Source organism: Ascidiella aspersa, chromosome 4 (genome assembly GCF_963924565.1).
Source record: "Ascidiella aspersa chromosome 4, kaAscAspe10.2, whole genome shotgun sequence".
Lineage (NCBI taxonomy): Eukaryota > Metazoa > Chordata > Ascidiacea > Phlebobranchia > Ascidiidae > Ascidiella > Ascidiella aspersa.
In genome coordinates, this window is record NC_139450.1 from 29,624,774 (window position 1) to 29,650,472 (window position 25,699).

Below are 25,699 nucleotides of genomic sequence, written 5' to 3' on the forward strand. Positions count from 1 at the left end.
CGCTGTATTTGACTTATTTGATTTCAACGCCTATAGTACTTGAGTCAAAATACCTGCTTCCACTTATAGTCCATTACGACAGGCACAGCTAAAATCACACGCGTGCAATACTATACGACTACTTGTTTATTTGCAGGACGAATGGTTGACATTCTATGTTTGAGTAGACTTGGTGCATCAATCTGGTAAAGTTATTATTGAAACCTTGGTGGCGAGTAGGGCTAGCATCGTCTCTGGAATCAAGTACAACTGTATATTGTCCTTGTTTTCACATGTTTTTTTAATCATAAAAACCACGAACAACAGCAGATAACATATTCGTGTTTATTTCAACGAGCTTCTCTCAAAAATGGAGAGCCGTGGCGTCGGTGCGCGTGAAAACAAAAGACACGGTATTCGGCCAGTTTAATTTGCCAGCTTGTAAAAGTGGCGGCGTATAACTGTTTGGCAAATGAAAAGCGCGATACAATTAAATCCTTACAATTCGCTTTAAAAACTTGGCGAAAGGTATGCGGAAAGCGATGACTCAGCATAAGCAGTCTTTGTAAATAAATTCGTGCATCAACCTTATTTCTATCCTTTGCTTGTTTTTGCAAAAGTTGTTTTTTTAAAGTAGCTTGACTGGTATACTTCCATTGCTTAAGCCCTTTGGTGAAAAGTCGAGTGCGATTTTGGAGACATCTTATTTCCCACAGTCATGTTTTTGTTGCAATGCATAGGACTGACTTGACGCTTATTTGCATTTGAAAAAAACGATCTACATGCACATCTTAAAGTTAAACAAAATCGGGCGTAAAAAACAAAATATGTAAGCACCTTCTTTGCGAGATATATTTGGCGGCGTGGGTGGCAAGATCGGGTATGCAAAATGACACTGCGGCAAATGAGCATAATACTGTTTGTATTTAGGAAATGTGAGCGGAGTCGACAAAAAATAAGCGTGAAAGTTTGATGACAAAAACAATAAAGTGTTAGGCTTAAATGACTCTTAACTGGTAAATAAATTGAGCATTTTCAACAGGTTCGAAAGTTAGAAAGATATAGAAAATCCTCATGTTTCGATGAAGGCGGGTCAGTTTAAGAAAATAATAAAAAAAAATGTATTTTTTGGGGATCTTTCGTATATGGAAGTTTCAGAAAAGTTTGGTGTCTTGATCAAATTTAGTCCCAGGAGAGACTATTTGCGACCATTTAACTGGTCATCTGTCCAGTCGTGCTTAGCACTTGTGTATGTTGCACCCATAGAAACTTATATAGGTACAGCATGAGAAAGATGCACCCATAGTAGGTACAGCATAAGAAATATATGGTGACGGCGCGAGGGTTGAAGAATGGGCAGCATGAGAAGCGGCAGCAGTATAGAGAGGCGACGGCGGAGCGCTCAGTCTTATCCAAGCAGCAGTAGCAGCGGGTAGAAGAAATCAAGCAGCGGGTCGTCAGCATTCTTAATAGGTCTAGGTCATGATCGTGGTAGTCGTCCGGTGTCCATTTTAAGTCGTGTGTCTTCGGTTGTAGTAGCGGGTCGGCTGGTATCGGGCACGTGAGCTTCGCCTTGTAGTTGTCTTGCAGCTCACCTTAATCCTGAGGTTGTTCTCCTTGAGCAGTTTGCGCATGTCCTCGCATGTCTTCGCCACGGCAGCCGCGTCCTGGGATTGCTGCACCCACCTGAAACGTGTTTTAATTTGATTAAATAAATACTGCGTTCGTGCCGGCGAGCAGGGGTTGATTATTTTGGCCAATAGATATCTGCATTCGAAAAAACAGGCGATTTTGGATGGTCACTCGCCTAATAAAGATGTAAAGGTTTTAGTGCCTCGTCGGGAAATTACATTTCACTTAAGCAACAATATAGACGCGTTTAGTGTAACATTTATAGCAATATTTTTTTAAGGGTTTACTGATAGACTTTTAAACGTTGTGAGCTGTGATAACAGTTTAAGTGTGAATACAAAGAGCAAACAACCATAGGTTCAACGAATGTCATCCTATCGAATCACAGACTTTGGACAAAAACGATTTTTTTACGCCTATAGCCGTTATGAGAAAAGTCGTATACCAGTTTAAACCTTATAGGACAGCAGCCTACTTGATTTCGCCGACAAATTTTTTGTCTAATCGAGTTGAGTAGATTAATCATAAACTTTAACGTTTATTACGCAAATCTGGGGTTGTTAGTTTTCTGTCGTCATTCATGTTTGCTGGAAGCATGTTAACTAATAATGCAGGAATTTTAGCTTTGTTTGCGCAAATATAACTTGATCCTAAAAATTCCTATTCTGTGTTCTTAGAAATGCTGTTGTCGATATATTTATTGGACTACAATTAGTACTGTGAATCTATTTTTCACAACTCAGAAAAAATATGCTTCAAAAACATTTGGTTGGTTGTTCAATCCAAGGCCAATAGAACGCTATACAGGCCTGTAGATATAATTCATAGCCTAATAGGCATTCGAAAAATATATTGATTTTAGATAAATCATTTTACTATCGGTTGTTCAGCACCCATGGCAAACTAGGGTTGTTTATTTAAAAAAAAAATATGATAGAAGGAAATTAATTAATGGATGCCACTTGCGGTGGAAGGTATGTTATGGATGCCGCGTTTTATTTGGCCAAAATACTAAACTCAACAAATACCGAAATTATTAAATCGAAGGCGATGTTAACAAAGCCGAGCTAATTCTGCGCCGTAAGCAAATTTACCTTCGTGTCTCATTGAAACTCTTCATCAAAGAAGCAAGAAATGAAAGAATTCTTTACAGGACACTTGCTAATTTGAGTTTTTTACACCAAACACTCGGCTTAAAACCGTGTACACTTCGACATGTATCGCTACAGACCTATAGGTATTTTTACCGAAGTTACCCTAACCTGTACCTGTGGTATTGTTCCGACGTCGCCGGTCTGCTGGTTGGATTGGAGTTGATCACCCGCATTCGCAAGCCGTTCATCTCTTTGCCGTCGATCTCGTTCAAAATGTTCGTGTTGAGTTGGCTATGCGGAATTCGGCTCGGGTAAACCTGATCAACGATTGCAAAACTTGGTGAATTTGGGTCAGTTTTCAGCAGTGCCCAGTGTTACTTAAATCTATGTTAGGTAGCATACACCCTTTTTACCTACCACTCTAGAAACACAATATCGTAACCCATCAATACATAAGGGGTGTTTGTGAGTAAAACTTTTCATGTAGTCTATACCTATGCTTTAAATATGCAGTTAACAAAAATGACAATCAATCCACAGCCTTAACCCAAATGTTCGACTTATTTGTTTGTTTTACTTTAATTTTCTAAAGATATCTTATCCATTAGCGCCAAATATTGTACAATGTTATTTTAAGTATGCATATTATCATTAATTAAAAATAGACTTTTATTTTAGATAGATTTGTGATTTTACTTATTACAATTCCGTGCAGCATTACTAAACGTATACATTTGGTCCACGTGTATTGTGAATATTGGTTTGATAACACTTGGTAACACATGCAGCATGACAAAGGTACACCTGGGTTAAATATAAACGCCTTTCTAAGGTGTTTTAAGCTATTCACATATAGGTTCGCCAGGTTACTCAGTGACTTTTTTCCTGGCGGCAAACAAATCGTTCAAAAAAAAATCATTACTGCATTCGATCTGTGTACAATCTGTTAGTAGAACGGTGTTGTGCTGGCATTGCAGTCAAACACACTTTATACCATAAACTTCGCAATGGTCCGCCGCAACTTGTTATCCCTGTCGACCTGTTGACGACATTTCAAGTTGTTATTGTGTCAAAAAAGCGAGCCTCTCGACTAATCTACAGTGGCACTAACGCAGGGCACATCATGCGGCTCCCTGTCGATGTTGATAATCCCACGCGGGCCATTTAACGCACATATGACCGGAGTGCTTTGTTATTGCGGGCGCGACCATAACGAGGTCCAAAGCGATCTCTATCAACACCCTAAAGCCTGGTTCTGCTTTCTACAAGGCCTATCTTGCTCTCCAAGGGGGTCCCTTCTTAAATCGCTGCCTCTCGGGCGCCTTTGATACTTCTTTGAATTGACAACGTGCGAATTGCCTTACAACAAGCATCGCGTATTCAACAGGGGGTTATCTCTGAGGGGTCTGCGCATTGATACCGCGTCTCGCGCCCAAAGTGTTATGACTCGGGCGTTCTCGATAAGCTTTGTGCTTTTGCAAGACTGACCGCTAATATCAGCAGCACACTGAGGCTAACTTTTATCACCGACCGGCTTGGTTTACAGGAAGTATTTTGCCAGAGCCGCCACTGTTAGATCTGTTTGGTTGGCGATTGTGCGCCACGCGAAGGATTTTCGAGGTTTGTCAATAACCCCCAGTCGCGGCTTAAAAGGCGCCGCAGGAGATTTTGAACTGCCTTGACACGCCGAGTTTAAGTTACCACACGCGCGGACACTAGGTAAACGCGTGGTCGCTGCTCTTTTAAAAGGATATGGTTGGAGATCGCAACTTTTCCGTATCGCCTGTAAACGGGCAACTGAGATGGCGAGATCCACAAAATCGACAGGATTAGATCCTCGACGGTTTGTTGGTGTATTTATATGCCCGTTGTTATCCTGGCGAAAATTTTGAAACGCCCTAAGTTCACAATCTTTTGTTTACCATCCGCAATGTTTAGGTTGTTAATGTGTTAATTCATTTAAAATATGTACACTCATCCCCCCGACAACCAACAGGTTTGCTATACGCCAAACAAAAAAAGTGCAATGTACTGTGCATTGTGCATTGTGCATGTGTCGCGCGCAGAACCTGTAGTAAAGTGGTTTTCAACACACGCAACAGTTTGTTCGACGAACGTTTATGGGAAGGAATCTCCTGTCGACTGGACACTGCCTTCGCCACAAGCTCGCAAGCGTACCCGACGTCCTTTTGTTTGCTTTCTGAATCGACGAACTCAAATTGCCCTTCAAGGTGAAACTCAAATAAATAAATCTATTTGTTTTCGCTCACTAAACCGCCCTTGTTTATTTTGCTCTGGAAAGCATCGAGTCTATACTGTTAGGTTTGTGGTACGTATAGGCTTAATGACCTCCCTGTTTCCGCTTGCTTGCAGGCTGCGTCTAACTGTTTAGTGTTCAACGTATTAATCCACCGAATGCGACGCTGTAAGTTAAAAAAAAAATGTTTAATAGGTTAGAATGAAGCAAATGGCAGAATACGGGAAACTAATCCGACTAATTTCGAATGTGCAACATACCAGGACAAAGACTACGATATTGGGTTCTAAGAAGAATTTGGTAATTTGTTTTTATTGGTGTATATAATTTTGTAGCAAAAAGTCAACCAATATGCACCAATTATTTGTCCAAGAAAATTAAGGGTTAAAGTCTGTTGGCAAACGATGCAAAAAATAGATATTAAGAATTTATTTTGTTTTAAGCAACTAGCTGTGGTCAACCAGTATGATTTACTATTTAAGATTGTTGAACTGTGACTGTAAGATACACCTTTGTTAACTAATCCAGTGAAAAATGCGTTCTGAAAATATTTTCTCCCAAATACGTCCTTTTAGTTTTAACCCCGGATCGATTTTTTGCCGTAGGCTACATTGCTTGCACGACATTCATAAACAGGCCGATTGATTTCGGTAAAGCCTTTCTGAGGGCACCCGGCGTCCTATTATCAGTATCACATGTGCAGTTATCGTTTGTCGATACCACTTCAAAAGGGTTGACTGGCAGAATACAAACTTGTGTAATATTATCAATGGTTCAATAGCCACTACGACTTAAGATGCTCGGCAGTCTGTCGGCTGTAGCACTCTCGTGCTCACTCTGGACCCGCCGCCCTTGAAAACCGCCGGACGCCGGCGTATCGGTGCCGCGCTGTCACTGATGGAAGCCATTCGGCTGCGACGTGCAATTCAAAAAGCCCTATATGGAGCCGGCGGTTTGGCATGTCTCGATTGCATTCAACGCAGTAGCGACCTTGCCCTATTTTTAGTCGCGTCCCGGCAAGCGCTTACAGTTGCGGCCTACCGCAGCCCATTTCCGTAGTTTGAAGATAACGGCTGTACTGACGAATTGGTGGCCCCCCCAAAAATGGCCCAGCTTTATTATTGTGTCGTCCATAACGCGTGTAGAAAGTTCTGTGTAAAAAATAAAGCCGGTCGATATAGACCTGGCCATGAAAATCGGCCAATGACTTGACTTAAGTCACTGTTTTCAAATAACTTGACTTGACTTAAGTCTTTCGGGCAAAATGAATTGATTTGATTTAAGCCTTTCGGACAAATGAAATGACTTGACTTGAGTTGTTTAGACAAAAACGTGGGATAAAGTGTTTTTTATTAAATTTAGGTTATTGATCTAAAGTTGCGCACATAAAAATATAAACTTATACTATATTTCGCGTTTTTGTTATTTTTTAGTTTTTTTTTGTTTTGTTTATAGTTGGACGAGTTTACCGATTGTAACACAATTTAACGTTTATTTTTTATGACAAGGACTCGACTTGGAATTGAATGGCTCTAATTATGACTTGGCTGGGACTTGGTTTGCTGTTTATTCAAAGAGAATTGAGTTGGACTTAAGGTATTTTAAAAATGACTTGACTTGGACTCACAATGTTTAACATAGTGACTTGAATGGGGCTTGATTCTTTTCGAAATGACTACTTTGCAACACTTCCTATTTGCGACTGCCCGTCTCTAAGTAACTCTTTAGTATCTTTTTTGCAGTTTCTATCACGCCTTAATGCTAATTATCTTTTCGGCCGGTGTTGCACATTAGGGCGCGACTTGTGGTTCGTTGCCTTGCATAGGCGCCAAGACGGATTTAGACTTGACTGGGCCCTAATATAAATAGAGAAAGCCTTGCATTACTGGTGATGAAAAAACGGTTCCAAAATATTTGAGATTTTGCTACCTGAATCTATGTACCGTCAGGATAATCACACAATTTTTCTGTTACTCTTTAGGCAAATTATACTGTCGTGCATTTTTTTTAAGGTGTTTTGGGGGACCGAAACGGTCCAAATTTTCCAGCGGTTTCCCAAATTTTGGACTTGCAACTTTTTGGTATTTAAATAAAACACTTGCGGTCTCTTGAAACTACTTAGCGGTCACCCAAACCAAACCTTAAAAAAAACTGCTGTCGTGTATTAACTGAATAGGATTGTAGTTGACTTTTCTTAATTTTTTGAAGGTAAATATTACTTTTTGCGCGAAAGGTTGGAATTAAGGGCTGTAGCTGTTAAAACCCCTTTTTTCAATTAATTATTCTTTGTTATTTAACAAATTAAAGATCTGTCAAGAGAGATAGAGATATTTTGACGAAACAAAAAATGTTAAAATAAAGTTGGAATCGGCAACCTAAAACAGAACAAGTTACCTTGTACGTAACTCGTTGAATGTCGGGAGAAATTTTCCTTCACATTAAATATCAGTTTTTGTTATTTAGCTAACAGTTATCGACTCCTGAGCAAAATTACTCCTCGTTTAAAATTGTTTTTCCCGATCCAAATTACACGTAGAATCGCGTGTAATCGGCAAAATCGCAAACAAACTTGAACGAAAACCACACATTAGTTCCGCATTAATTCTTGATGGCGGGGTTGGACTTTAAACCGCCGACGGTTCGCGAAAGCGCCTCGATATTAACAAACTGCGCGTCAGAAATACCAGGCAAATCCGCAGTTTTATATAGATTTGATCTATGTCGCGATGTCGGCGCCAACTGAGCAAAAAATGCTAATTCATTCGCGGCGCTAAATATCCAATAAAGCCTAAAAAACACAATCGCTGAACCTATCCACATCAAAATCGCTTCTGTTGGGGCAACCAGAAAATTGGAATTCGCGAAAACTACAACGGTATATTTTCGTGGACTGTTTTTGCACAGCATTTTGGCCTTCTGTGAAAATAATTGTTTTGAACAAAGTTGTACCCACCAGCACCGATATGAGCCTGATTTAATCTTGTAAGCAATATTCAGAGCGTTTATGTTAATATTAATTTCGTGCGGGTGTCAGTTGGACGCCTGATCTGTCAGATCCAACTGTTGAAGGGTTTCTTTACTGAACACAGTTGAGGCGAGCATGGTATTTTGGGTGTTGCACCTTGTCAGCCATCAGGTGATTAACAGGCGCTTGTGTGCGAAATATACAGGACAACGTTCAGATCAAAAGATACAGGTTCTAATATGTATTTCGCGAAACAGCGGTTTTCAACCTGAGGCCATACGGGTTTTAATTAGTGCACGAAGGTTTAATAAAGCGTCAATTACAAAGTTGCGTTTTTGGTGCGATATGCACTCTATGCATGAAAGTATACGCTTTCCAAAATCTACGCTTAAAAATACATAACATTAAAAGTAAAATATAGCGAAACATTGTTTACGATGCCCCACGTATCCAATAGAAAAACAAAGCAAAAATAAACGTCTTCCTTTAAATATGCTATCTTGGGTGTATAGGAGCGCAAACCCCCTCCCTCACCTGTTAGTTGAGACTGCTGCCTGTTATATGAGTGACACTAAAACACTATACGAAAAGTCGTTTGTCCAGTTACTTAATGCCCCTTTAACAGCGGGTGTATGACCAACCGGCTTCAGTAACCCCACAAAAAAATACGAAATGTGCAGAAAAAAAGCTGGGACGTTTTACGATTTCTGTTACTGGACATATGAGAAGTTAATAGCAGGCGCGCGATTCGTATCTTTGTGCGTAAATATGTCTGCAGCGTTTAACGTGGCCACATCAATAACGCACCTTTATAGCGAGTCATACCAGGTCCGTTCGAATTTCCAACTTCAAAAGCGCGCAGCTTTCGCAAACCCTATTTTTTTCGATGTTGTGGCCACCTGATATGCAAAAATCACGCAGACAGAACTTAGCCGACCTTCTGTGAGAGTCTACCATTCAAACCCGACCAGAATGCCCTAACAGGGTAAAATCCTGAAAAAAGGGGCGTGGATCTTTTCTGAGCGGTGATGTAAATTGGTGGATTGTTTCGAGGTGCCTCGCTCGGCATTCTGGGCAAAGCGATCCGGTGTAAAGCTTGTTTACGGCGACAACAAAAAAGGCGCGATCAGATTCGCTCAGGACCCGGTCGAAACAGCAAAATTGTGCTTGACACACGTCGCTGCTTTGGAGCCAGGGCTAGATGTTATCCTGGGGACACAATCGAGTTGTTATTCAAACCGCCGCGCACGTCAATGGACTTTCGACAGTGGGCTGCGGCTCTTCGTGGCTTTGGCTCGCCAAGGGTAGCCGAGGACGATAGAGTTATGTAAGGACAGGGGTGTTTTACAGCACGCCAAAAACGCCTATGACTTTGCACCTTTATACTTGAAACAGGTTTTTTATGTCCCGTTTTTATGAGAGGAGTGGAACTATAGGTTATACATGTTATTTGTGTCTCTCTACTGGAATTGAAGCAAGACTTGCTAATCAATAACATTCCTCGGTAGATATCAATATTGGCCAACGAATGCTTTTAGTTTGCTTTTGTTATCGTATAGTTTTCTCATTGGTGGACGGCCTGGATACACGATCTAATTTATTTTTCCGTAGTTTTACCAACAGTCGTGTGGAGTCGTTTAAATCGCCCGTTTTGGGACGCCAGAGTCGCGCAAATTGGTAAAGTAGCGTTAGCCGTGTGTTAGTAATGTCGTAAAAACACTTGCGCATTTGCCGTTCAAGCAGCTACAGGTGCGGAAGTTTGGAGTGTTCCCCACTATACGATAGAATACAACACCAGCTGTGGCCTTTACTTACGATAGAACAAACAGCTTAGCCATTTGTGTTTTGTAGCCCAACAACCGCAATTATGCAAACGTTCTATTTCGAAGATGCCGATTTATCCCAGTTATGTGACCGAAACAATACCAGTTGGCCAGTCGAAATTGACACTGCTCAAACGGCGGCTCTTGTATTTCTGTCATGTTTTTTTGCAAATTTTCACCACTTCAACCTGGCAAAAGTTCATCTTTCGGCCTAGGCAGTTTCTATCACGTCGCCATAAGGCGATACGATCGGATTCGTAATTCTCGGTATACAGAAAATTGGTTTTGGGCGTTTGCCGGGCAAGAAACGTGTATTGGTTGACGGCCCTAATCCCTACAAATTGGCTCTTATCGCGCGTAAACAGACCTGATAGCACAGAATGATGTTTTGCAAGACTTTTCGAAATCTAGCTAGTATTGTTTGTCACTGCCGTGGTCGAAATTAGAGGTGTATGTTGTACGTTAGCCGCGACGGGTAAAGATTCAATATTATAAGTTCGGTTTTAGAAAAAAATGCACTCTATTAAAACACTTAAATCAATGACTAATCAGAAGAAAAAATTAACAATTTTGGATATATGAAATAAACAAATTTAAGTGTTAACTTTTATCATGAATACGTCACGGCAACAGGTTGCCTATCCCCCAAAAAATATTGGCACCTCAAGCCTTTTCGATCTTCGCTTTAGAATCGATATTTTCCCCGCTTTTGGTCATTTCGAGCCCTGATGAGCGCCGAATATGACAGACAGTTTTTCCACACCGATTTCCTCGATACTATCGCGTTCAGTTAAGCTTTAGCATAACTTTCCCCCTTGTCTGAAATGCAACCTGGGTTAAACATGACTATTGTGGTGTTGCGGTTTTCGCCTGTTACGTAAGTGGCACCTGACACACAGGTTATCGCTGTTTGTGTTTGATGCAAACGTTACATAAGAGCGTATTACGCGAGGTCAAATTAGGAAACATGTTTTCGGCCAAACCGCTAATGAGCGTTGATTAGATTGAACTTTGATTGGGCGGTTGCATTGCAAACTAAAAGTAATTTCGTTTCGTTGTTTCGATCCGCAATCTAAGGCCAGACAACCCAGGCCACATTAGAAAACAGCCGTGGTTCCTTTAATGCCGTTATAGCCCTCGTGGCGCTATTTTAAATTAGCCTGTTCTCCTTTTCCAAACCATTGCGTCTGTGCATTTTCGAAAGCCCTTGGTTAGTTAGTCTGGTCTATTTTAAGCAGCCACATGTGTTTATTCGTAGGATTCCTTTTTCGCAGCGATGTGTGTAAATCCGCAAGTGGAATTCTGTTTTGCCACCATGTAGTTAGACGTTTTACAGCGGTTTACGGGTTGCGGTCGGAACGCTTACAGATACCTGTTGTGTAAAGCTTTTACAGGGTATGCGCGTGCGGATAAGGATTGCCGTCGAGACAGTCCCAATAAAGCTTTACGGCCAAACAACGACGGACCCGCCATTTGTGTAGGTGCCACGATTTTGTGGTCGTTTCCTTTTGTTTCCCCGCTTAGCTCAACCCCCTGGGTGGCCGTTGCTTAGTTTGCACAGGGAAGGCATTAAACCCGATCGCCCGTTTAACGCCGTTCGCTTTATTTGCCGTGGACTTAACGTTTATTTGCCAATCAGAGGCCGTACAGTAAACTGGCCCTAAAATCTAAGCCGTGTTTTGTACACACACACATTGTCTAGGCCGGATCTGTTGGCTAATTCCCATCAGCGGCCGGCCCACTTTTCAAGCCTACTTTGCATACCTTCTTTGGGAGGGGGCGGAGCAGTAACAAATTAACAGTGTTGTCTTCAAACTTGTTCTCATAGGCTTAACGCGATGGGCGGTAATTAAGGTGGACACGACAGTCTATTGTGCTTTGTGGCCGTGTTTTAACCGGACCCAACAACGCACAAACCTACTAGAATAACATAAAGCTGCGGCAAGACATTACGGGACGCATCTGCTCGATAATATATTTAACCCTCAGACCGCGAGAGGCTTTCAACTAATTCCCTCGGGACTTTGCTTTGTACGTAGATCGATTCCCCCGAAACCTATAACGCTTGTAGAGAAGGCGTGCAATGATTAATATTTAAAGGGCGCTCTTGATGGCCTGTTATTGCGTTGTTTTGAATTGCATCAAGCAACATTTGTTTTCGTTTGTTGTCTTTAAAACCCTAAAAAAAGCGCCCATATGGCGACCCTGTTGCGTATCGGTAATCGTGATTAAACATATCCAACGTACCATAAAAAATGATTAACACACGCATGCAATAAAAGACAACACACAAAATGTCATACAACCCGGGCGGCGGAGTCGGTTAAAAATAACCCGAGTCCGACTCCGACACCGCAGCCCTGCACACAAGCATGCTTTTTACGTTTTATTCATTTTAATATTGAATTTTATATGAACAGAGGCCGCTTGGATCCTGTTTATATTCATTTTGATTTTTACGATTTTTATTTAAAGTTAAACAATAGCATCCGGTATCCCATTTTCTTTTCATTTTTAGCCTATTTTTACGGTTGTGATTTAACAGTGACGCGAACAGATGAAAAATAGGGAAAATGAGGTTACCTTAAAATTGGCCACAATGTGGTCTTGCAAATGGCCTTGATGTTTATAAAAAGGTATCCAATGACGTCTATCGAATTCCCCTAGGGCCACACTGGAGTCTAATTACGGTAAAAGTGATGTGGTTCCTTGTTTTCAAACGGCAAGGGCATTTTGCCGCTTTCCAAATATACACACAGCACTCAACACTCGTCCCAAGGCCACCGGTAATTATAAACACTCCGTCCCTTGTGGGATTTTTGTTATTTAATATGCTATGAATGGTATACGAGCGTTGATGATAGACCCGCAAAAGCATGAAGCGTAATGACAAAATGTGCTAAAAAAGCTGAGATGATTTAATCCACTAAAAGCATTGTATCGTTCATTGTTTAAATTAAAACCGCGTGGGTATTTTTAAATTGATTCAGTAATATCTGAGCGATCAAGGTGATGTTTTGATGGCCTTTAGGGATGTCCGATAAAATGGGATTGGAGCCGATAACGAAGGTAAAGGAAAGTATCGGTACTCCTACGATACGAGAAAAAAGATTGAAGCTTATACCTTAAGTCCTCGTTCGATTTCTATGTCGGTATAGTCGTTAATTTTTTGGTATCGATGCCCAAATTTATTAAAGTATTTTAGCCATGGTTTGCGATCTTACTGAGCATTTTACACTTACGGGAGTCGTTTTTTTAGAAGATAGCGTATTAACAATAAAAGTAACTCGGTTTCAAAGCAATAACGCGGGGCTTATAACCCGGAAACACATTTGCGCATTTAAGAAAACATTTTGCTTTATTTGACTTTAACAATGACGTCATTTTAAATAGAATCGGCGGCACTTTACGCCTACATTATCGGGATCGGAATAGAATATGTGGTCTCGGACACCCCTATTGGACTTGCAACGAATCTCGAAACTGCAATGCGGTTAGACATGATTGCACTGCTATATGAGACGTAAAAGCAATGTTTTTGCGACCAGGGCCACTCAGTAGCCCACAGCCACATAAAGAGAAGCAGTAGCAGCATCAGCCATGATGATTTTACCTGGAAGGAGCCCATGTAGCGTCGGCGCCCTGGCAGTGCCCAGCGATCGCGCTGCTCCCAAAAGCGAACGTTCTGCGGTCGGTTTCAAGTAGGAGAAGGTCGATTAAAAAGGTTGTACAAATAAGACAGGCAACTCGTTAATTAGTTTTAATTAATCAGTAGACAAACACGCCACCACTCTTTGGCGACGACGCACGCGCAAGCATGCTGGGAAAACGAGCTGAGTCGGCTTTCCAGTAATTTTTTTCGTTGTCAACACTTGACACTTGACCTCTCGTCGTTTATGCTGCAATGTCGGGCATGCGTCTGCCCTGTTTGCAGACTATAGTTGCACGCAAATAACATGTTTGAAGTGTTTTTTGGTTGTTTGTTATTTGCACCTTGTGTTTGGCAGTGTGGTTCTTAAGCAAATAGGAACGCATAACACGAAAAAGCTTCTCTCTTTATTTAAAGTTGGACTTTGCTAGTTTTAATATTTTGAACTGAAACCTATTATATTTCATTTGTATCTATGTCTGTTAATTCTGTCTGTCTGTTTGCTTTATATAACTATACCCTATTAAATGTGATCTGTCACTATCCCTGTCAATTTATCTCAAAGCTTATCCAGAGTAATCCAGGTAAATTTTTCTTACAAACTTTTTTATTTTGCTTTTGTTTTTTCGTGCCTTGCGCGTTTAAATAGTACAAAAAAGCGGCGGAATGCAAGTGGAAAAAATAGACGCTCTATTAAATTATGTTTCGGCGGGCGAATGAGCAGTATAGTTGCATATTGCGCGCCGCTAGTGGCCGAAACGACGCCGGGAATAATAAGAATCGTAGCAATAATAATAAGGGCTGTGGAATATCACAAACGTAATACCAACAAACAGCAGATACAAGCAAGAACAGACGGTGGAATAATAAATACATGACGTAGCGAAACACAGTAGTGCGCGAATGGGACATGGTTGACAATGTAGGAAAAAAATAAATAGGAAATACGTTAGAATATTCTTATCTACACACACACACTCACACGCATACAAGTTTTCACCGGGCGATTTGCAAAGCGCCGGTTTAAACACACGCACACACCTGGATATATGTGGATGTATATATATTTATATGGAATAAGGTGTAGAAAAGGTTGGTCACAGTTAACGGCGAACTTCGGCGGCAGTTTTTTTTTTCGACATTTTTTTCGTCGAGTTTGTTTTTATCGAGTCGGGAAACTCTCCTTTCCCGAATTTTTTCTCTCTCGCTCTCTCTACGGCCCCTTGGCGCCACGAACTCTCTCGTCTGGCCTTATACTGGGGTCGGATTGCTCTTTTGTTTACTCCTTAGCGGCGAGGCGGTCTCTCTTTTTCGCCATTTTCTTCAAGATCTTTGCTTTCTTTTTCTCAGCAGCATTCGCAAGAATCTTCGCAAGCCTTTTCTGGATTTCAACATGCCCTGTTGAATAAACGCTCAAGGTTTGGGTTGGGTCTCGCGCTTTTTTGCCTAGCTATATATTTGTGTGTGTTCTTTACCAACGGCGCTTTATTTTTTATTTAAAACGAGTTTAACCAAAAAACTTGAAAAAAAAATGTTTTTAGGTTTTATCTTACTTTTTATATTAGAGCTTTTTGTTAAATTGCTCATAAAATTTACTTTACAGAAAAATACTATTTAAAAAAAGTCACATTTATTATAGAAAATGAGTGGTCACTCATATGAAACTTCGATTTTGAACTCGGCATCGTTTGTCGATGAATGTCATTGATTTTCGTGTGTTTTTTTTACCCCAAAGAGACCTTCGTACCATTAATGTTTTTTACCCAAAAATTTGTTTTGAAAAAAATGTATGAAAACGCGCAGTGATTTTATGCGATGAATGGCTGTCATTGTGCGGCGGTATACGAGGTGTGACGAGCGGTGGGCGATTTACAATGTTACACAGGCGCCATTGTCAGTCGGCAAAACGATTCGTTACGGGAACGTATTTGTCGACCGCGTGTTTATTTTCGTTTATGCGATGGGCCGTAAGCGGCTCAGCGGGGGAATTCCCTAACTAGGTAGGCGCGACGAGACCCGGTTTTGAACGGTGAGCGTTTATTCAACTTTTTTTTACAGGTACAACTTTTTTAAGCTAAGACTCGAAATCACCTCCAAGCTGTTTTTGGTTAGTCACAGTAACTGGTGCTAACGGCTACCGGTAAATAGTAAGATAGAGAGAAGCTTTTTCGCCCTGCAGTGACGACACAATTGGCTTTCTGTCCAATAAATTGTGCTTCTTACGTCACGCGCGTGCGTTCGTGTTTTTTCGTGCAAGAATATCAATGCGCACAACGGTACGCGACAAGTGTTACACACTGTTATTATATAGTTAAACGGTTGTCAGTGTCCAGATATACCGTGCGTCGGTATATTTGGGAATTGTGTGTGCGCGTTGCTATATTGCGTTGTCGCAAAATAAACACACACTCAAAGTGGTGGGTTGTTACTTTAAAAGTGTTATGACACACATAACACAATCGATGCGAGTTCGCGATCGAAGTTGCAAAGTTTTCACTTTGCATTTTGTTCAAGGGGTGTGACCACATAAGCATAAAGCATACAAGTAACTCTAAATAGTGTGTGGGTGATGGGGCTTACCTTGACGGCGTAGGAGTCCGAGTTCAAGTCGGAAACGAGTCCGTTAATGATCAGCATACGCTGTAGATCCTGGTGGTGGCGGGCCAGGGCTGAGTTGAGTGAAATCTCGGCGTGTCGCTTGCGAGCGTTGGTTCTGCGAAACGAGAAAGAAATTGAGGTTATTGGTGAGGACTCGTTGTCGATTCGCTTATACGATAAACTTATAATCGTTGTCCATTCGCGGAAGATCGCGCAATTCTAGCCCCCGGGAAAAGTCGCGAGCAGACGCCGCGGCTCCGTCCCCGAAACCGCCGTTATGACGTAACCGTAAGCAGGACGAGCTGACACGGTGCCGCCCCAGAACAATCGCGCCAGTGTTACGTCACAGTTAAAAGCGCGATAGTTTTACTGGTTGCTTACCTGGTGTGCGTTAGCCGGCTGATGATGTTCGGGTGCATTACCGAATCGTCGTTGTTTTGTGACGTAGGGCGCGCGTAACAAGCGACCGCCGCGTACACGACAACAAGGGCGAGTGAACGAATGATGATGCTCTTTGTGGATTGCATTTTCTGTAAAAAGAATCAGTTTAAATTAAAAATACCGGACAAAATAGTTTAACATATAGGCTCTTCACAATTAAAATTGCGATTTTTTTTATTGAAACGCTTAAGTTCAGAAAGGGTTTAAATTTCCCTTTGCTCGTAAATCGTATTTTAATCCACTTTCACGGATCGGAGTCGGCGTTGCTTTGATGCGGGCCGATGCTTTACCGTCGGGGCCGAGAGGCCATCGCCCGGCCACAATATTTACGGCTTTGATTCGTTTGAATTTCGACCGAAGGTAAATAAATAGTGGCCGGGGTTGACGGCGGACGAGGGAAATTAATCGCCGCTCGTTAAGTTCTTTTCTCGGTATATAGAGATCCGCAAGTATAGCGATGGGTTGGATCGCTTTTGCAAAAACTATAAGTTTTGTCGATGCATTTACGAATACTTACGTTTTTTGCGATGGGTCTTTGGGTTCTTCTTTTTTCCTTTCTTTATTAGTCTTTGCGAAGTTGTGTCAGTTTTTCAGCAAGTTTTATTCGCTTATATATATAGTCGCTTTTATTTTCTGAAAAGGCAAAGCAAAACTTCGTTGGAGTGCATTGCAATAAAGACAATTGCTCGATATTTCACACACTTGAAAACTGGTTTCCAAATGCTAAACTGCCCTCTTGCTATAAAAGCACAATAATTTCAAGCTGAGTTAAGCGCACTCTGTAAGTGCGAAATTTCGCGGAGTTTTGCAACTCACAATCCCGTCTCGCTGCATCGAATATTCCGGGTGCAGTAATCACCTTTTAAACTCCAATCGCTTTACGAGCCCTACTCGGTGTCTCGCTGCTCCGGCTCTGCTGTTTGACGAGCAGAGCCGCGCCCTTATATATCCCGAAAACTCTCGACGCCGCGAAAAAGGAAAAAAGGCGGCGTAAGAAAATTCTCGCCCGGCGCCCGTTTCGCTTCGGCGTAAAAACGAACCTTTCCTCAACGGGCCAAAAAAAGTCTTACGTCAGGCCCCGCGACGAGCGAGTTTTGGCGATTTTTTCTCTCGTTTTTGAGGCCGCTCGCTGATAACGCCAATCAAAAGTGCCCGGCGGCGATTTTGACTATCCCATCTTGGCGCAAGCTTAGCAAAAACCCTTCCGCTCCTGTTGTGCGTAAGGGGCGTTTAAAATAGATAGCACCGAACTGCAACCGGTAAATCACTGCCATGTATCACTGACACACACAGGGCATTGTGGAGTGTAATCCCGATATTAATGCGTCTGACTCATATGTGCCGCCTTGCCTTTGACAGACGCTTATCCATGGGGGGCCTTTTACGCTAAATTAAATACCCGCCTTTGCTGAAACAGGAAAAGCTAACCCCCTACCCCTTTGCAGTCCCATTCTCATCAATGTGCCTAACTTGAAGACAATGTCGCTCTATCAACTCGTTATGAGAAAGGGATGAAAGCAAGATATCGGAACTTAAAACTACCACCTAATCCCCAGCCACGACACTTTAGAATACTTCTTTGTCCTTTTTGCATCTTTAAGCAAGATAAAGTTGATGGTTTAATTTCTTTAAAAGCGTCCTTCAACAGTTTTATTTCAAATCTTTAACTTTCTCTTCCCTTGTCTTCCCTTTGCGAAGATACAGCGACTCATTTTTTGAGGGGGCATGGATATGATTTCCAAACCTCTTAGCGAAGAAAATACAAACACGATATTAAAAATCATCGCTTACGTCGATTGCCAGGGCAAATGACAAGCCGAAAAGTTCTGATTGCACGAAACGTCCAAATCGCAGCGTATGGGCATCCGTGAGGATGGTCGCTGCCCTTTCGATACCCCTCAATTTGGCATGACGATCCACCCAACTAAAGCGCCTTTCTACGTGTCTAAGCACGTAGCGTAAAACCTCCTGTTTCCTGTGACTGGAAAACTAATCGAATCACCTCAATCGGTCCCGGCGCCGTCAACGCCAAGGCGCCTGTAGGCGACGTTGGTGGTTTGGGAAAGCCGGGGACTTCAGCACTTATCCCGGATAGGTGGGTCAGCTTACTAAAACAAACGCGGTCTATGACGTCATAGACTCCATTGTAAGTTCATCATGACTGTTTTGGTTTGAAGTGCACATATTCATAGACTGGGAAAGGGGGTGGTGGGTGTACTGATATCCATGGGAGAGCGTATATTTAGAATTTTGGACTTCTCCATCATTGAGCGCATAAGCAAAAGGGAGATTCGAAAGACAAGGCATTAGTATTCCATTATGGAGATGTGTACACAACAAAAACAACGATGCGGCGCCTACAAATATAGCCACACACACACATATACACGAGCCGACTACATCATCTCGAGACGCGCGGAATTCGCTCCGAACGCGTCGTGACGTAGTTTGCCGCGCTCCGAACAATGGCCAAGTCGGAAGTGCGAGAGGGCTCGTCGCCTATTTTAGGTCGTCGCTTTTACAGAAGCGCGCGTTTGTTTGTAAACGCAGCTTGTACACAGCCACATGGATTCGCACACGCTCGCCCCTTAACGCTTTAGTACAGAGTTTGAAACGGAGTGATTGCTGTTTCTTGATGACGTAGGTTGTCCTGGTCGCTTTTGAAGCCCGGTTTGGGAAACGTGTTTGCAAACTTGTAGTACACGACTGGCGAATAAGCACTCAAAAGGCGCGAGTTTCGATTAGGGCGTCTAGGGTTACGTGTAAAGCGCCTTGTCGCACGAGTCTGTCGCGTGTCGCACCGGTTTGTCCCCGCGTGCCGTACCTGGGCAACACGTTCGCGCTGTTTCCATGGTAGCTTTTGTTGAGCCCTGTTTGATGCCCGCACGCCGCACGGGTTAGCCAATTTTTTGGTGATTTGTATAGATAGACTGACAAAGTATGAGGTAACATAGGCGTTTTTCGGGGTGCAATATCTTCAACAGTAAAACGTTCTTACAAAGGAATAATCGCAATTCGAGTGTTGGTTGATAAATTACTCCCATAAGTAAACACAAACAAAAAGGATGTCCAGTTAATAATGGTACATTGAGAATAGGTGCTATCAGAACAAATGTACCCAAGCCAGGGCCATTTAAAGGCAATTCACCAGGGGTGGATTCATTGGAGAGGAACGTGACGATCTCCAACTTGGACGGAATAAACGGCCAGGAAAGCTGGAAAACCGCAATGTTTGGATTAGTCAGTCGTCGCCTCGAAATGCCCCCCCCCCTCCCCCTCCACACACACACAGACGCAAGCGACAGACGAGATCAAACAGCAGGTGCACGAATAGATAGACTGACCCCAAACGGTTTTTATATAATTATTATACATTCGAGGCGCACACAAATTCAGTACGTGCACCTACACATTCAGGATCGGAAATGAGTTTGCATTGTCCGTGTTTCGTGGACCCAAATTTGATGAAAACACCCATAAAAATCTTGCTATCCAAGTTACATTTCACAACAAACCAACAAAATTTAAAGAAAACAAGAATTTTAAATCAAGGTCATAAGTCTCTTTTTGACTTCTTACGTTTTTAAATGATTTTCCCTATATATCTGGTTGTCGGAGGACCAGTTTTCTTGTGGGAGGACCAGTTTTCTCTAGTCTCGCTTCTGGCACGTTTCTCCCATTTGTAAAAACACGTCTGTTGTCAACACTGATCTGTTTAGGAAAATTCAAGTCTGACTCCATCGCCACCGTAAAAAAATCTCGTCACAAATGTCACACCTGTGAAATGGGTTAGACCCGGAGCTAGTCCGTGGAAGGCTAATTATCCACTTCTGGTAACCACTGGCGCGTGATAATTGCCGGGTTACTCTGGCGTGTTGCGTACGGTAGAAAGAACGAAAACAACATCTCCCGACCTCTTAAGATTCTGACATCCCTACGCTATGCGAACACCTAACGATCGTTCGTTTGCCAATAGCGAACGTGTGTTTTCGCGCGTGCTGTATACCAGAGTTACCTTCTCTTTTGCCGTCAATGGATTCGCTGAATGAGGAACTAATTTTTAATTTGCACGCAACTGGTATACGTGACCGAAATGACACGAGCGCCAATGAGGTATACACAGCTGGGATTTTTTCTTGGCAATTTTTGTTGAAACTTTGTCGTTGTTTTGCGCCTGACGTCGGTCGCTTTTTACCTAATTGATTTCCCTGTCGCGTGATTTAACATATAGATCTACTTGAAAACGGAATTTATCCCAATTCTCGTTAAGGCCATTGCGCATTTTTTATTATTAACTCAACATAAAAACTTTTTCAAACCATATTGTTGTGGAACAAGTTTTTTTTTGTAACCAGAAAAAGAAAAATATGGTGCTGCACATTGAAAGAGCGAAAACGAATCCAGTATCGGACAAGAAAAATGAGTTAACGAATCAGTTAGAGCAGCATGGCCATATAATCCAATGATTTTCCAAATAAAATCTCAATTTTGTTATATACTATCGACACTATAACATTTTCCTCTGAAGAATTGCGTTATGTCGTGACAACGTACCTGGAGTATTTTATTTGTTTTAACGAAGTGAAAACGGTACACAGGAACGAAAAGTCGTAATCCAATTCCAACCTTCGGATGCAAAATGGACGACGAAGTTGTTGCAAACCCGCGAAAAACACAATTTGCTGCGTAACTCTCGTGGTAGAACCAATGACCTGTCGAAAAGGCAAGGATGGCTATAGCGCAAAATGCCCAGGGTTTAATCACACGAGCAACGGGCTGTAAGGTGAATCGTCACTCGAGTGTAAACAGCGCCGTGCAGTGTATATTTGCCGTTGTTAATCATTGTGAGATTCCGGTCTCGAGTTCGCATGTTTACGTTCGCGAACCGATCCGATCTAACCTCCTTGTGCCCCGACGGTGAGTTTATTACGATAATCCATTGTCGAGGCTACTCGAAACCCTACAGTGACCCATAAGCGCTCGCCGCTCGCACACAAACAAACACGTAAAAACACCTTGGTGGAATTGAATGACGTTGGTTCGGACACGCTTTTTCGGCCAATCGTCGTGGATGACAACTTGAGCGGTTCGAACTCATTAACGTTGGGTCTTATCGGTGTTCGCGATAAACTGTGTCGTTTTTGGCTTGAATCGAAGATAAGCGCGCTGGATCCAACTGATGCGATCGCGCAGGAGGATTAGGCCATCTTAAAACGCTGAAATTTTCTGTTTGTCCCAAGACATTAATCGCAAATTTTTATATTTGCAATTTCGTGAGCTGTTTTATAAAGTACATCAAAAGTGCTGAAGATAACTTTTATCTGAATCCAATTGTGTCAACTGTAAAATATCATTGAGGGAATATATAAAATTGCTTACGAATTTAGACTATACTAAATATTTTTGAAACGTGTAATTGCCAGTTTTATTTTTCAATCAATATTTGCAATTGGTGTTTTTGGGCCAAAATCAGATAGCGTTTATGATGCACAATTTAAACACAGGCTATAAATTTTTCAGAAGAATGAGTCACGGAAAATGGTACTTTGAGCCCTAGGAAAAAGGTCGACCCTATATTTCTGTTATGAGAAGACACATTGCAATCGTCTGAGATCGAAAGCTCATGTTTACAAAGCATCTGTGATAATCCCCCTCTTTAATCGCAGATAACTCGAAATCTTCCTACTGGAGAAAGGTTCCGAATATGCCTTTTATATTCGCGTTTAAACCATGGTACTGTGGCATCCGAAAGCATTGCACAACGGCCTTGTCACACACCTGATGCATCTGTTTTCGCGAAACACTTGCACAAGTCTGCAGAGCCTTAATCACAACATGCCAGTAATGCGTGTGTTTAGGGTAGTTAGCTTTGAACCCTTCTGTTGTCTGGGTGTCACCTTCGTTGATGGATGTCTTTTCGCGATCCCGTCTGCAAGAAGATGACATCTCGCGAGGTATGCGATCGCTTTTACGTCACTATCTGTACTTTGGTCCAATCAAATTTGCGTTAGGGAATCGTGTTGCTTATCTTAAAAGCTATATAGTAAAAAAAACGAACAACGCACTGAGATCGTGGCATATAACGGCTCGCCGTTGATTGATTGCGAGGCTTCATAGACTGTTTATTTGTAGCGTGGCAAAAATTTAAACAGCTTCAGGTCATTTGCAATAGACGTTGTGGCTCGGTTGGAACTTGCGAAGTTTAGATGTATTGAATCATCGGTTTAATCGGCTTAAGACGGTAAAACGCGACCGCCGCATGGCCAAAATTTTTGGAGCTACAAATATACTTAAAGAGTTTTCATAACATTGATTACATTTCCTAATATATCTCTCAAATTTATTTGAAAAGAAAATGTGAACCTTGTACTCTCTTTCCTTAAAAAAAACATTTTTGAAAGTTTTATTTCTTTAAAAATCAACGTTTATGTTATGCAAGGTTACTGATTATCACGACCTTTTGTTTGCCAGGTGTTATACACATAACTGGCGTGTATAAAACATCTATAAACAAAAACGACGACCGCCTTGTTATTATTTCCATTAAGGTTTCGTGGTCAACCAAGAAATGCTTCTTTTTGGTTAACACAAAGCAATGGCGTGACAGGTAGTGATTAAGAGTGAAAATGCTAAAGTGGATCTTCAAGAGTTTAATCGCAACACATTTTCGCTTGACAAGACGAACACAGCTCAGCGCGACCAGCAAACTCGAAACTTCTTTAACCCCGTCTTCGTCTGAAAAAGGGACGCGCCGGTCGAAATACCTCGAGGATTATGGGCGCCAAACTTGGCCCAACAATCAGCGCTAGATGTGCCCTACAGATTTGGCAGCGTTCGGGTTCAAGTTGCAAGTACCCAAGGCCCCCCTCCTTCGCCGCATCACTCAAGATGCTCCCGGTTGATCCTGGCTCGCGATCTCTCCACAGACCGATAGTCTATCGTCGTCGACCTTTGCACTCTTGCGCCGACGAAGCTCCGTCGTATATAGCTTGGTTTTTCGCCGTGCTGCTTTGAACTTCGCTCCCTGATGGTTACACTAATGACTTAAAAACGTGATAAAAAACGGGATTGGCCGCACTTTTGTTTCTCATTTTGCCGCTTTAGCTTAGATCGGTCGGGATTTGTAGAATGAGATCCAACCATCAGCAACCTTTGGATTTTACTGTTTTTCGACGCCTGCGCATATAAACTTCCACTTTATCGGGTTACTTGAAAGCAGGCTACATGCATTGTACTCTTTCTAATGACTAAAACGTGATGAATAAGGGTTTGTCTGCCATTTTATTTCTCATTTTGTGGTGGATTCGCCTAAATCGGCCCAAATCTGCGGAAAGCGACCATGATCGACCTTTGGATTTTTCAAGACAAAGCTATGGAAGCTAGCCTAGATAAAAATTCCAAACCACGAGACCACTTTACACGCTTTCTGAACTGCAAACGTTGTAAACATTGAGAAAACGTGATGAATAAGGGGATGGTTGCTCTTTTAATACTCGTTTTGTGGTTGATTTGCCTGAATCGGCCAAAATCTGCGGAAATCGACCATAGCAACCTTGTGATTTTCCGCATAAATAGCCTATGGAAGGTCGCATATGTCAAGTCCCATTCCATTACACTATTTTGAAGCAGGTTTCATGCATTGCAAACGTTGCGAGTAAACAGAACGTGACTAAAAACACGATAGCCTGCATTTTGTTTCTTATTTTGTGGTGGTCCCACGTGATCGGCCCAAATCTATGAAATGGGTTCCAACCATGGACTGACTTCGCATTTTACCTAAACGAATCTTCTCGAAGCTTGCACAAGAATAGCTCTTTTAGCATTGAAACCGGTTTTCTTATACGTATACGCGAGTGTGGCTGAAAATGCCATGGAGAAATGGCCTGTAGGAAAGAGATGGCGCAATCGCCCTAAGTATTTTCACTTTGTGCAGACGAGTCAGCTACGAAATAGATTGAAAAATACTGTTTTCATTTAAAGCTTTTTCTAACAACTGCCTATAGAAAAGGAAAATACTTTGGTCGTTTTTTAAGCATGGCTCATGCAAAAATAAACGACAAAACATAAGCTTGCGCTTATTTTCGAAAGGCGTTTAGATTCGCCTAAAATTGATAAATAACTTTCATCGAAATATTCTTATTAGTGAGTGTCACATTTCTTTGGACACACTGGCAAAATGTTGGCGTTGCAAATAATTTTATACAAGTTTGACGAGATTACATTTGTGTAGCTTTGGTTTAATATTACATGAAATGTACTTTTCCACTGTTACATTTGTGTAGAATGGACATTAGTTTAATATTACATACAATATGTACTTTTCCATTTTTAATCTGTTCAAATACATATAAAAATGTTGAACACCTGATGACAGAAGGGTTTTTACTTCACCAGTTTCATAGGGTTGTAAGTGGTTTAGTCAGGGTTCAGGTTTAACCGGGTTCCACCAATATTTAGCGAGGAGATTTATCATCCACCAGTCTTGCTCTTCAAAGAGAAGAAAATGCCGCCCGACTCCTAATGACGCAATAAAGAGGTTTCCCCAATTTCACGCCGGATTTTCGTCTCACAAGCAAATTGCTTCTGAAAGCCGCAAATATTTTTTCTCTGCTCCTTAAACGCGAAAACATGTCCGAAATTAATTTCCATTAAAATCCTGAAAATAGACTTGTGGTTGTTTTGTTGTAGGGTGGTTAATATATTTTTTTTTCAGGAGAACTTTCTTCAATATGACTCAAATGCTGCGATTCGTTATTAAACGTGCCCTAAGGTGTGTGGCATCTATTTTTTTGAGAAAATGCACCGCTTAATATGACTCAAAACTCCTGTTTCGCGTTACAAGAATCCCATTTGTTTCAAACAACTTTATACCACTCTTTCACCCCTATTTGAAACCCGAAGCCGGTTTAATTCCGAGACGATTTCCCTAGTTCTTGCTACCTGGATGATTTATGACCTGTCGCTGTCAAGCTGACGCCTCGGACGAGGTTATTCTTAGTGCAAAACCGGGACTTTAGGCTGCAATTATCTCCAATAATCACTCGCCAGACGAGCTCGATTTAACTTGACATATTCGAACAGTCATTAAATCTCACAACGACCGTTTAGCACTATTCATAAAAAACGTTTTTTATATGTCTTGGTGTTGTGTTACCATGTTCCTCAAAAACGTCATTGGACAACTTATTTTTTAAACCGAAATTTTTCCAATTAAGTGAGCTGCGTAATTTTGGGAGAAAGTAGCGATTGTTTCGTAAAAAT

The 25,699-nt window shown here is 41.8% G+C and overlaps 1 protein-coding gene across 2 annotated transcripts; it reads right to left on the reverse strand.

Annotated features, from left to right (window-relative positions):
* Nucleotides 1-310: 310 nt before the first annotated feature.
* LOC146157389 (uncharacterized) lies at nt 311-17,195 on the reverse strand. 2 transcript variants are annotated; one of them, XM_083386771.1, is made up of 6 exons: nt 16,956-17,195; nt 16,379-16,527; nt 15,980-16,112; nt 13,364-13,435; nt 2,880-3,022; nt 311-1,665 (listed from the first exon to the last, which is right to left on the reverse strand). In XM_083386771.1, the coding sequence occupies exons 2-6, from the start codon at nt 16,522-16,524 to the stop codon at nt 1,491-1,493; spliced, it is 669 nt and encodes a 222-aa protein (XP_083242897.1). In that variant the 5' UTR covers nt 16,525-16,527; nt 16,956-17,195; the 3' UTR covers nt 311-1,490. The 2 variants fall into 2 exon arrangements, with proteins under 2 accessions (XP_083242897.1, XP_083242898.1); XM_083386772.1 differs by lacking the exon at nt 13,364-13,435 and having other exon boundaries at nt 16,956-17,190.
* Between the last annotated feature and the right edge of the window lie 8,504 nt (nt 17,196-25,699).